This window comes from Dermacentor silvarum, chromosome 4 (assembly GCF_013339745.2).
Source record: "Dermacentor silvarum isolate Dsil-2018 chromosome 4, BIME_Dsil_1.4, whole genome shotgun sequence".
NCBI lineage: Eukaryota > Metazoa > Arthropoda > Arachnida > Ixodida > Ixodidae > Dermacentor > Dermacentor silvarum.
Genome location: NC_051157.2, coordinates 14,762,453 through 14,775,395, shown reverse-complemented (window position 1 = coordinate 14,775,395; position 12,943 = coordinate 14,762,453). Strand labels below are relative to the sequence as shown.

General features: G+C 50.2%; 1 protein-coding gene across 2 annotated transcripts; it reads right to left on the bottom strand.

Moving 5' to 3' along the window:
* Window positions 1-247: 247 nt before the first annotated feature.
* LOC125945172 (uncharacterized) lies at window positions 248-12,943 on the bottom strand. Of its 2 annotated transcripts, none has more exons than XM_049666783.1 (5): window positions 12,247-12,943; window positions 9,048-9,185; window positions 3,223-3,435; window positions 484-625; window positions 248-410 (listed from the first exon to the last, which is right to left on the bottom strand). In XM_049666783.1, exons 1-5 carry the CDS (start codon window positions 12,637-12,639, stop codon window positions 322-324), a joined length of 975 nt encoding a protein of 324 aa, XP_049522740.1. In that variant the 5' UTR covers window positions 12,640-12,943; the 3' UTR covers window positions 248-321. The 2 variants fall into 2 exon arrangements, with proteins under 2 accessions (XP_049522740.1, XP_049522739.1); XM_049666782.1 differs by having other exon boundaries at window positions 248-423; window positions 488-625.

Below are 12,943 nucleotides of genomic sequence, written 5' to 3'. Positions count from 1 at the left end.
CCGAGAGTAGCCATTTTCCACCCCTCTCAGCTGGGGAACGATTTTGCTTTGGGTTCAAGTTCGAGCACGAAACGTGCTTGATTTGAGGGAGACTCGGCACTCTGGTTTGGAATAACTGTTCATCAGGACTGGTCTCACGATCCTCGTGAGGGTTCGTCCCGGCGCGCCTGTGGTTGCGAGCCGTGAGCACCGAAAAGTACAAAGTGTACATGAACAAATTGCGTAAATTGCAAAGGAGAAGTTGGTATCCGAAATTGAGAATACGTTTTATTAACGATATAACTGCTGCAAAAGTTCTACAGGAGAACAGTCAAGCAAAGGCTAGTCGTCTGCTTTAAAGGCGTCACCGTTAGGGTTTAAAACGTCAGCCTCCATGCCGTCATCCGACGAGGAAGCTGACAAGTCGGAAACTGAGAACAGCGTCTGCGAACGAGAAGAAAAAGAAATACTCAGCTTTAAGTTTGGCAAATAAATCATGACAACGTACCCTCCTGAGTGACCAAGCACGGTACAAAGTGTGGAAGTCTCTGGAGAGGCCACGCAACAGGCTTGACGGTGCTGTCGAGGAAACCCAGGACCTCAGCAAGGTGTGCTCCTCTGCGACGCCGCGCAGTTCTTCCGGTGTCTGCAAACGGGAAAATGCGCTTTACGTGCCAAAACCACGATCCGATTATAAATCGGGCACTCCGTCTTTATTTTGACCACCTGGGGTTCTTTGACGTGCATGCACCTAAATATAAGTGCCCGTGTTTTGTTGTCTTTTTTTTTTTTATTTCGATCCATCCAAATGTAGCTGACGCGACCGGAATCGAACCCGCAACCTTGAGCTCAGCAGCGCAACGCCGTAGCCACTCGGCTACCGCAGCGTGTATGAAAATACGCTGTTCTGTACATTATTTACAGGTCGATTTCTTTATTGTGTTACGAAGTATATAAAAAATATCACAGTTTCGCCATAAGGGTGAAGTAATGAATGCGACAGCAATATGTTAGAATATTACACGAAGTCTACATACAGGGAAAACACAGGGAATGCGGGAGATGGCGATTCAAGACGATGCGGTGCGACAAGGTGAGAGCAGGAGCCAACGTTTCATGTCGCCATGTCTTCTTAAAGCCATGTCGCCTTGAAGAAGACAAGTCCACTTGTCGAAACGTTGGCTCCTGCTCTCACCTTGTTCTCGTGTTACTCACGAAGTCTAAAAGACACATAGCTGTAGTGGCAGTATGAACTGACGTAAACAAGCCGACTAAGTAAAAACGAGCTGTTGTGCTAGGGGTCCTCTGAATCCTGCCATCGGACAATTTCGTTTATGTTTATTAGTTAATGCCAACGTCTTTATTAGCGACTTCACTACCACTTTTCTGTATCTGGTATGTTTTAAAAGTCTTTCCTTGGGCGATAACGAAGGTAGTGCAAAGCTGTGCCAATAAAATTACGTCATTTTCAGGTTTGAGCTCTGTTCTTGTTTCGCACTATTAATATATAAGTCTAAGCAGATTTAAGATAAAAAGGCATGCGCCGCCTGCTTTGTTTCGTGACATTAGTTTATGGTCTGACGCACTCATAATTCTGAGGAATTATTTGGTCAAGAATGTAAGACCTGGTATGAGCAACCTTAGTGATACCAGATAGTGCATAATAATGCATGCACCCCACGTCACCCATCTCATCACATAAGGCACAAAATACAGGAGGCGTGTTGAGCAGCAAACTGCACTGGTTGCTTTACTTAAGCCAAAGTAGAAGATACAGCTATAGCGAGCCAATTAACATCCTGCCAACTATATACTATGCGACATGTCCGTCTTATGCAGCGCCACGCCGAAAACGTGTATGAATAACCTTTGGAATTAGTGACCTTCCAGCTTGACGCCGGACATCTCGCGCAATGGAGTGAGAGTATGCTCGGCACACTCGACACACTCTTCACTAAGCGCTTACGGCGTCTCTGGTGCTGATATTCGGCATGTTCATAACGACGTCATGCGGTGTCGCACAAGCCAACATAAAGGCCAACGTGAAGTATTCATTGTCTGTGGCGCTCCGCAAGACGAGGGAAGTTGCGGCCATAGAATTTCCCGAAGTTTCCTACAAAATTACAAAAGAGACATCTTGGCATAAAATGGCACAACACAAGACGGCAAATCAAAGTATACGCGACAGGACGGGTGGCCCTGTTGTCTACCCTTTTTTGTCGTCTTGCTCTGTGCCACTTCTAAGCTTAACCTGTACCAACTAAACACACAAAAACAGGCTCCCTCGTTTTTCCTTCCATGTAGGAAGGAAAAACTATGAGGGAGCCTGTCGGAAGGGAGCTAGCATCGGCAAGCCAACCTCCTGTGACGTCACACCTACTTCCTCTCGGGGGCTACCCTACGCATTGACTCTTGGGAAATAGGCCCTGTGGTTGGTGACCTTTCAAGGCATTGTTTGGCTCGCGGTAAATTTTATAGTGATGCTGTACTTCCCCCATACTTACCAAACGTTCGGCAGCTACAAATGACCACTTGACGATCGCGTAGTGAGGACCTACTTCCCATGAGCTCCTATATATTATTTTTATGAATAGACTTCAAAATTGTCACGTGACGTTCACTCCTATAGTCCTTTTTCTTCCTCCACGCTAGCGTCTATACAATAGTCGTAAGCGTGGCGGCGTAGCCAGCATAGGAATGATACGTCATACATAGATTTACCTTAACTTCATCCTTCTTGGTTTAAGCGAAATTGTGACTTTGCAAATTCATCATATTTTTTAAAAATGTTGCGTTTTAAATGCCACAACAATTCGCAATGTTTATACATTCATTAAGAGTTGTCTTCAAGCGTTTAGAAAAATATCGGAATTGAGGCTAATAATATGAATTCATTCATGAAGCCGCACTTAAAATGAAGACAAAAGTTCATGTACTATTCACTATTCCCATTATAGCTGCACACGATCGCAGTGCCAGAGTTCACTTTGGTAATTTTATTGGGAAAGTCGCTCCAAAAAAATAACGAGATCGAGCAGTATATATTGTGGTGACTGCGGGTATTTGTCTTAATAGCGCAACACTCAAAACAACGCACGTGATAGGGACGAATGATAGCGCCGTCTGGTTACTCATCTTTGTCTGTCTGCATAAATATGTCACGGTTGTAGCTTCCTATCCGGAGACAAGCTTCGACATAGATAACCACCTGGAAAGGCAAGAACGACGAAATTCTACAGTTACCTGCGCAGTTGCGGAAAAGATGCGGTGCGCAAAGATGGTGACATCCAGGTAACTGAGGAACATTTCTCCAATGCGCACGAAGGCGTTGGTCTCGTAAGACAACTGGAGCTCCAAAGCAATGCGCACTTTCGCCAACACGTGAATAGACTGCGTGGCCAGCGACTGCACATCGGCGACGTCAACGCCTTGACCAGGATTGCAAAACGAGATCAACTGAAAGAAAAAAAAAGTTCAAAAGGTTCTCCAAAGACTTGGACACTTTAGCGCGTCAAATGCAGCAAGTGGTGCACCAGCTGCATTGAACGGTCGATACCTGGTACACAGTTTAAGCGTGTTCCGCGGGGCGTACCAAATCGTGCCAATAGTATCAGTACCTTCGTTGACTTCAGGTGTCACTGAGATTGTTTTGTGGACAGCCTACTTTTGGAGTGGTGCCCAGCGTCGCCTGTCGGTCTTAATAGGCCGCTGCACTTCATATTTGTTTCCACGAGCCATCCAATTTGGGCCAGCATTCGAGCCCGCTTGGAGCCCAAGTAATAGAACACATCTGGAACTGTTTGATAGACGATGATGATGATTTATTGGCATCCCTTATGAAACTGGGCACACTTCACACCGCCTCTAAAGACCCTGGGGAAAAAACCGCCTCTGAAACACGACGCCACCTCACGTCGGCAAGAAAAGGTTAAGAAATGCACATATTCCTTTAAAGCGTAAGATTTCTTTGGCGAGCGCCCCAACACTGTCACGCGAAACATGTAATGCCTTGTATCTGCACAAAAATGCGTAATTTGCAAGGTAAGACATTTAGTCATTATGATAGTGTAAAGATAGACGATTGGTAGCTTTTTTTAAAGCGATAAGGAACAATTAAAAGAAATACCCATAGAGATAGGTGTGGCTACTTAGAAAATGCATGGGGATGCTTATAGTAGGAGCGGGCCAACCTGAAATTTGGGCCACCCCAAAATTTCTAGTCCCACATCCAATGTGAAATTGAATGCTGTTAATTGTCCGAGTTATGAACACCTCGCGGGCAAGCGAACGTATTGAGACGCTTGGCGCGTTTTGATTGGGCGCAGTCAGAACGCAGACGAGAGCTTGTGTGGACAAGGAATGCGCGCATATAGATCAGTGCACGGGCCGATTTTGTCAGCCCGGGCCCGGCCCGGGCCTGTTTTTAAGTTGGACTGCCCGACCAATAGCTTTAGAGCGAGACAGGGGCCCGGCCCGGGCAAGGAAATAATCTACGTTACCCGCCCGGCCCGGCCCGGCCCGCTACCCCTTTACCTTAGGCCCGAGCCCGAAAAAGACATGTTTGTCAGAGTCGAGACGCGCGAGGATAACTCGCTGCCCGTTACATGCACACCACCAGAGAGTCCGAGCCCGGCCCGGGTCAAAAAGCACATGACGTGCCCGAGCCCGGCCCAAGCCCGTGAAAAAACTGCGCTACCCGGCCTCGCACACGGGCCGGGCCCGGGCTTTTGGGTAAGCCCGAGCCAGTGCAGTACTCTACGCGCATAACACAGGCTCGCGAGAGAGAGAGAGATTGTGGTTGTGACAGCGAGGGTGACTTGCCATCGCGGCGATGCACTCTCCCCTCACGAGACGCCTCACACGCTACTGCGGCAGCTGGTGTTCCCTTTCGGCCGCTCTCTTCCGTCGAGGCGTGCTAGTGCCCGGCGGCGTATACGGAAAACATATCCCACGCAGAAGGGGGGGGGGGGGGGGGGCGCAGAGCTGCACGCCTATTGGCTCTCGCCGCAGGCCACTTCCGCCAGCATGGCGGCGCCCAGCGCAACGTTGGCTTCCGAGACTTGAGGTTTGGTCTACCCGACGCGAGCGTCCGCTCTTGCGCAAGCCGATACTGCTCTCGTTTGCGCCCCGGTGTCGCGGTGGAAGCTGCGGTGCCGGGCGCCGACGCGAAGCGGCGGTCGTTGGGGTGTTGCGGAGCGCAGCGTAGCAACACCCGAAGCCGGACGCGAAATAGCCGAAGGACGAGAAAAGGCAGACCACTGTCACCTGCCAGACTTGTAGGCACAACTGTGTCAGCTGTTAAGGGATCGATGCTATTCCTGAATAAATGCATCACTGTTTTGATGATCCAAATATAATTTCACTATCAGGGAGGGAGCAGTCTACCTGACTGGAGCAGTATTTTTTTTTTTTTTTTGGAGTGTTGCTACGCTGCGCTCCGCAACACCCGAACGACCGCCGCTTCTCGTCGGCGTCCGTTGCTCCCGTTTGTGCCGCGGCGGAAGCCGCGGCACAAACGGGAGCAGTATCTTGTATCCGCTTGCGCAAGAGCGGACGCTCGCATCGTCGGTGGCCGGACGACTAATCGTCTGCTACAGCCGATACCGCGGCCGCTCTCCACCGAGCGGCGGGCAGTGCCACGGATCCCGAGGAGGGCCCCGGCGAGCCTCTGACCTCGTATCACGAAATCGCGCAACACTACCGCCTCGCTCGCCAAACAAAACCGCCACCGCACCCCAAACTCACGAAACCCCAGCAAATCGTGTGGCGCCGCCTTCAGACCCACTCGTTCCCTTGCCCGCAAATATACAGTCACATATACCCCGACCTCTTTAGCCAACACTGTTCGCAGTGCGGCACGACCGCCACCCTTGCCCACATACTCTGGGACTGCAGCGAGGACCCACCCCCGCCTGATCTCCTGACCACTCCCTCGCCCGAAGCGTGGGATAACGTGCTCCGGAACTCTAGCCCCGACGTGCAACTCCGGGCCATTCAACGAGCCGAGGAGGTGGCGGCCAGGCACCGCCTGACCACCATCCTTCAGTGAATTTTTTTTTTTTTCACTTAAATAAAGTTGTTTCTCTCTCTCTCCAGCGCGCGTTGCCGGACCAGCGTAGCGTAAACAAACCTCAAGTCTCGGAAGCCAACGTTGCGCTGGGCGCCGTCATGCTGGCGGAAGTGGCTTGCTGCGCGAGCCAATAGGCGTGCAGCTCTGCGCCCCCCCCCCCCCCCCTTCTGCGTGGGATATGTTATCCGTATGCGCTGCCCGGCGTTACGGCTCAATTGGTACAATTGCAGTGAAGGGGTTGAATGCAGCGAGAAAATCTCCCTATTGTTTAGTATAGCCCATAAGCACTCTTTACCACAGGAAAGGCCATGGGTAGACGCGCATAAGCTAGGAAAGGCGAGTAAGCAAAACTAAGCAAAAAACGCTTAACCTTGCACTCGGCCGCGGAACGCTCGAAACAGCGAAGCTGGGCGATGGTAGCCCAGCATTTTCCGGAGGTACGCGCGAACTTTTCATCTTATTACTCATGATGATGATAATTTCTTCTTGCGCGTCTCGGACTTACGGCCGTCACTGCGCGTTGCATAGCGCAGCTTGCAACACCGACACCGCGTTGCAATGCCGACAACGCGCTCCAGCAGACCTGCTCCGTAAATGCGTCTCTCTCTCGCTCTCATAGCGCGCAAAACCTCTTCACCTTGCAGAACACGAGCGTGCGAACGCGCCAGCTGAGGATGAAGACGACGACGTCCCAACGCAATCATGTGGTTAAGCGTGGCTGTGTAGCCTAGTGCAATAAAGAAAGAAATAAAAATGTGGCTGTATAGCATAGTGGTTACGACGCTCGCCTTGGGTACGCAGGTTCGAATCCCGCGTCGGCAAGAAAGTTTCTTTTCCTACTTAGTTTCTTGATACAAACCACAAATTACGTCTGGATTAAGCAGCTTCGCTGTTCAAATGAAGTCACAGCCGAGTCGAACAACGATTACGCTTTAGTGGACAATACTCCGATTTTTTAGCTTTTATTTTACCACTTCACGTGTAGTAACCTGTGAAAAACACTGTCGCTTGCATTAAGCGCGTAAGAAAGCGTGACTACGTTTTCCTGTGAGCAGACGACCTTTTCTTCGAGTTTCCAAGCCTTCTGCTCAACGATAGAAATGATACGGACCATTCTAGGCGAATTTCCGCCGTCGTCGACAACGTCGGCGTGAGATTCCGGATAAAGTCCAAGTGCGATAAGGTCGCGGCTCGCGCAGTAAGCTGCATGTTGCGAGGAAAGGTGTGCGAGGGTGAGCCGAAAAGGATGGTGGCTTGATGCGCGGCGTCTTCTAGTACGTGCACGGTAGAGGTGCGGAGAGGTGAGTAGGCGTCTCTTCTAGTCCGGCCGTGGCTAAGTATATAGGAGGTGACCTGCGGTGGGTGACCTGGGAAGGCTGATGGCTTCGTGCGCGCTGTGTTCTTGCGCGCCTAGTCAGCGATGAAGCGATAGACAGCACGAAGGAAAATTCGCTAGCCGCCACTGCTGGCACTCTTAGTCACGCCAGCGTTGTGACAAAGTGTTCGCGGTCATCGAGTGAGATCTGTTCATCTTTGCGCGTACGTGCGTGACACCATGGTTGTTAATTTTATTTGTAAGAAAATGCTTACTGCAATTTATACGGTCGATAAGACTATACAAACCTTGCTTCGTGTATATATATATATATATATATATATATATATATAATCATAAGAAGCCACCAAACAATGACACCAAGAACAACGGATGAAAAATGGTGAGAGCATCGCACGCGTAATGCGAAGACGTGGGGTCGTTCCCCACCTGCGGACAGTTGTTTTGTCATCCGTTGTCATTAAATATATATATATATATATATATAGTGCAACTGACGGTGGTCTGGGCCGGTATCTTGCAGCGATGCCTTTTTGGATGCAATACCTTTCGTTGCTTTTCGCGTCCACGGTCCGCTTGACCACTCACGAACGCGGAAACCACCGAAAGGCATTAGCATCGGGAAAATGCATCGCCTCAAAATCGAGGCCCTGCTACGGACCACGGTCATGTGCACTTCGCTCCTCGAAGAGGCGAAACGAGTGTCGAGTGAGCTCCTGAAAGACACTTTGCATTGTGGTGAAGAGGTGCGACGTAATGTTAAGGAACTTTTCTCACATTTACCGCTAATCGGCATTGAACTTTTTTTTTTTACTTCAGTGCTGTCTTCGCGAAGCTGGCTTTTTTTTTTTTGCCAGCTTCGTCAGACTTGGAATGAGTCTCAAGATGGCCACTGCCTGCAATGTCAGCAAATTTTTCTTTGCGTCATGACGTGTCACGATAATGTCGATGACGCCAGGTCAGGGCTTGCGAGACAACTTTCATAGAAAACAAACTATATTACAAGTGTGTCCCATCCTTCACACTTAAATTGTGATACGTGTGGGGTATATACAAAGCTTCTACGATTTCGAAACCATGTGCCAGTACTACTTCACACGAAGCTTATCGTTTAAGTGCTAACAAGAAACCAACGAGCGGCGCCTGCAAAAAAAAAATGTCGCAGTTTCGCCCGAAAGCCGGAGCATCGATTGCGATAGCAAATTAGTAGAGAGCTATTCGGAGTATAGGGATAGTAGTTTTATCGGCTGCATAAACTTGGACATATTGGCTTACTAACTGAATTAACAATCGTGGTGCCAGTGCGCACAAGCAAACATGAATAGATCACACTGAATGACCGCAGCCAACGACTGTCAAAACGCTGGCAGCAAGCGCAGGTTCGCGCGGTCTATCGCTTCAACGGAAACTGAGCGGCGAATGCACAGCGCATACAAAGGTCAGAGCCGTGTGGAGATAAGAGACGGTGCGGGCGACCGGCACCGCCGGGTTAAGGGCAGAGGAGAAGCTGCCGCCCCCCCCCCCTCCCCCCGCCCCTCTTCCTGTTTCTTGCTTTCGCGTGGGAGATTGAGTGGCAAGATACGCCTTTGGTGCCGTCGCCGTGAATTCAGTTGAAGTGTCCATATAATTGCTATTGCAATAAAAGAAAAAAAGAAAGCTTGCCTGGTCAAGCGCTGCGTGCACCGAACTGAAAGCTCGGCGAGTCGACACAGACAGCAGATGGCTTATCGCTTCCACGAGTTCCGAGGGTTGAGCGGCCATGCGCAGTGCAGCTGACGCCGTGGCTCCCAAGTTTTCGGTCTGCACAAACGAAGACACCGAGTGGCGAGAACTGAAAACGACTGCGTTTACTTTCGCAAGCAGAAGAAAAATAGTTTCCGTAAATTACTGCATTACGGGTCACTGTTGACTAAGGGTCATATGCGTGAGTGACACGTTGGCGCGACATGGCAACTCCTGCTGGGTAGAAGGAGCAGCGTCCTGGTAGCTACTGCTGGCGACTCACAAATATAAAGAGCACCGCACCTGGCATCATGTCAGCTGAGGAAGGCAGAACGCGCTGCCCTTGCTCCGCCACCGAGGCGATGGAGCGTAGAGTTGATGATGCGTCCACTTCGCGCTTCGTCGCTTGTGTAGCCAAACCATAAATAGAGGAGGCGCTGGCGAAACTCACTCCGCTTCTTAGGAGACATATAACCGCCGCGCGCGCCTTCGGCGGGACAGTACGACTCGCGAATTAATGCGCCTCAAGCGTCCATATATTGCTGTCGCAATAAAAATGAGGTCGGATACCTTTTAGACAGGTCTTGCAGCGATCATGCTTAACAGCTTAATGACATAGATGCTGCATGCGTATGCGTAGATGTTGCATGCGTAGATATTGGGTTAAGGGAATAGTGGTGGTGGTGCTGGCGGTTTAGTTTCCAGCCCGGAAGCAATCCGGAGACGCTCAGCACTAGAACGCCATAGCGACCAAACAGTCGCGGAGGATGAAATTATTGCAAGTTAGATGAATTAGATAGGGAAAGCAGGGAGGCTAGCCGGAATAAAGTTCCTCCTTGACGTGACTAGACAGTGCGCTTGGGCTTGGCGCCACTGCACAACATAGCCGAAAAAGACGGCTCCCCCAAATGTACACAGCACGAGGGATACCACAATGCAGTGGTAAATGTCCAATCTTTAAGGAGGGGCTCGGCCCCTCCTCGGCAGGTCAGCTGTAGCACTTGTGCCTCAATGCATAAAACGACGTTTTGCGTTGCGTTGCTCCAAAACGGTAGCCCTAGGTGCTCCTTAACGTTTTGTCAAGGGGGGCTGGGCCGGTGGTGTCCGTGACAAGCTGTGTCTGCGCATCCACACGCGTTGGAGCATAAACGCTCGTGTGTGCATGTACGTGTGCTTTGGCACCTTTCTTTTCCTTTTTCATGTAGGCCGTATTTATCATTTGCTCAGATTCCAGGTTCCATGATTGATTGGCGTACAATTTATGCGAATCATGTAACGTTGTGCGCAAATAGATGACTGGAGTTTATTAGAGTGCCCTTTGCATGAAGTCACTTCCTGCGCGTGAAATTGGCCTTGATGAACGTGCCACCTTATTTCATTTTGTAAACTGTTTTATTGCCACTATCGCAGCTAGACACATCTGTTAAGGCAGCGATCATGTAATAGTCAAAATTGCCCTCGTATTACGAAGCTAGTAGTAACACGGATCGGGAGATAATTTAACAAGAACTAATACCCAAATACTTCGCAGGACAGGCTAACACGGTTGAAAATAAGGCAACGATGCCGTTGTAGCCAAGCCGCCTCACTCACACGTAATCACGCAAAGCATTGCTTTCTCCCAGACGGGAGGCAGATCATGGCGAGAATACGCTGCAAGGAGTCCACAAGCCTTTATTTATAGATTACGGTACATACTGTCCTACAGACATTCATCTGCCCAGCCCCCATTGCAGGATGCTAAAGGGCACCTAGCGCTACCCTTTTGAAGCAAGACAACGCCAATCTGGATGCACTAGGGAGCGAAACTTACTCGAGGAGACCGCGCATGCGCAGATCCTGCCTGCGTTTATCCGCCGGTGTGCTCCGCCGACGAGCAGCTGTGTGTCCGGCGTTCCAAATTATTCTGGGAGCACCTGTACAATATGTTATCATATCCAATCAGTAGAGTTAGCAAAAAACTATTCCCCTCTTGTGGCGATTCAGGCATTCCGCTGCATTCAGAAGGCACTCGGCTGCACTCAGAAGGTGCCGTGTGCCGTCGGAACCTTTAGCGGCATCTATTTTGCGCTCCGCAATCTAACCTCTGCAAAAGTTCTATACTTCGGGCACTATACCTAAAAAGAACTCACGCACTTGAGGAGTGGCGGACTGACCCAACACCAGCTAACGTGACTGCGGTACGGAGCTTACTATGGCTCTTGCATGGGATCGCCATGCCAGAAGAAACGGACCAAACCCAATCAGGAGTCGATGTCATCAACTTCAAATCGCCGTTACCCGCCGCGCCTCTCACCATCCCCCAAACACCCAGTAGCCCCGCACCGAAATGATTATATATATATATATATATATATATATATATATATATATATATATATATATATATTTCTCCATAACACAAGCTTTATCCCAACACTTATGCCAGTAGTTCTTGCAGGCACTGCAATGACTTCGCTAGCTTAGACCATATGCTCTGGCGTTGCCCCTGGTTACGAGGCACGGAACAAATAAATGAGGACAAGTGGCTCTCCGCTATCAAGAGCCCCGATGCCGGGGCGCAACAATGGGCTGTCCATAGGGCCCACGATGCGGCGGTCGGGCATGGCCTGACTGTCCCAACGTGGGAGCGGCCCGCTGCGCGCTGAGTCGTGTACCTCAGGACTTTCATTAAAGTTTTACATCCATCCATCCATCCATCCATCCATCCATCCATCCATCCATAACACTTTCCGCCCTGCCAGAGGCGTGCCGATCAAGGGGCTTTAAACGGGAAGAGAGGCTTCTGGTTTGGTTCCTTACATCTGGGGAAGGAGTAAGTTGGAAAAGAAAGAAAGCAAACGCTAGAAGCGAAAGGATAAAGGGGCGGGGAACGAGTCTAGCAGGTTACTCGAACGTATAGGAGCTTCAATAGCAGCTCGACCGACTTCAGATGTGGACAGATAAGCAGGCATTCTAGGACTAAGTGCTCCGGAAGCGGCTGGTCGTCGAGACGTTCCAGCAAGTCAACGCGCTCAAGCTCAACTTAAAACGCTCAAAACGATAAAAGATCGAGCGCGACCTTTCTGGGTGTAACCCGCACGAGATGCTTATTTGCGACTTATGTACAAGAAACACAAACAAAAACAAAAATACGCACCCGTTCATGTCCTTGCCATCGCTCTCCTGCAGTCTTCCTGCGTTTGTGGGGGACCACTCCGGGGGACCCGTCCTCGAGCGGGCGCGAACGCCGCGCCCGCTGATCCTTCGCGATGGCGCCTCCGCAGGGGGCGGTCGTGTCCGTGTTCACCAGGCGAGGGCTTAAGCCGGACAGAGCAGCCCGCGCTGCTTCATGGCACCATTGAATGACGGAAGCTACGGTGTTTTCGGCAATTGCCAATGTCGCAGCAATCAAGGCAGATCGCGACTTCAGTGATGCGTACTGTCGAAAGAACGTAGCCCTAAATCCTTCCGCTGACGGTACAAGGGTCTGACGTAGGCGGATGGGGAACCGTACAGCCGGCTGTGGAACATGTGGGACATCAAAAGGCATCGCGATGGCTTAAAGACTAGCGTTCGTGCACAACACAAAACTGAACTCCATCGCTCTTGCGCTTTTATGGCGAGCTGCGTTTAAGATGCGCACGCAGCCTACGCCAGCCTGCAATCGGCGTTTTCACTAATCATGTACTGGCTGCACTTTAAAGAACCTCAGGTGGTCAAAACTAATCTGGAGTACCCCACTACGGTGTGCCTCATAATCATATCGTCGTTTTGGCCCGTAAGACCTCAGAATTCATTTCAGTTTAAAAGTCATGTAGGCAAACTAAACATGTAGGGAGCCATGTTTATGTACC

Coding starts and splice junctions, on each gene's coding strand:
- LOC125945172 (XM_049666782.1), bottom strand. CDS start 12,639: ATGCCTTTTGATGTCCCACATGTTCCACAGCCGGCTGTACGGTTCCCC. Junction 9,186..12,246: donor GATGGCAAGGACATGAACGG/GTGCGTATTTTT, acceptor TCGTTTGTGCAG/ACCGAAAACTTGGGAGCCAC. Junction 626..3,222: donor TCTTTTCCGCAACTGCGCAG/GTAACTGTAGAA, acceptor TCCCGTTTGCAG/ACACCGGAAGAACTGCGCGG.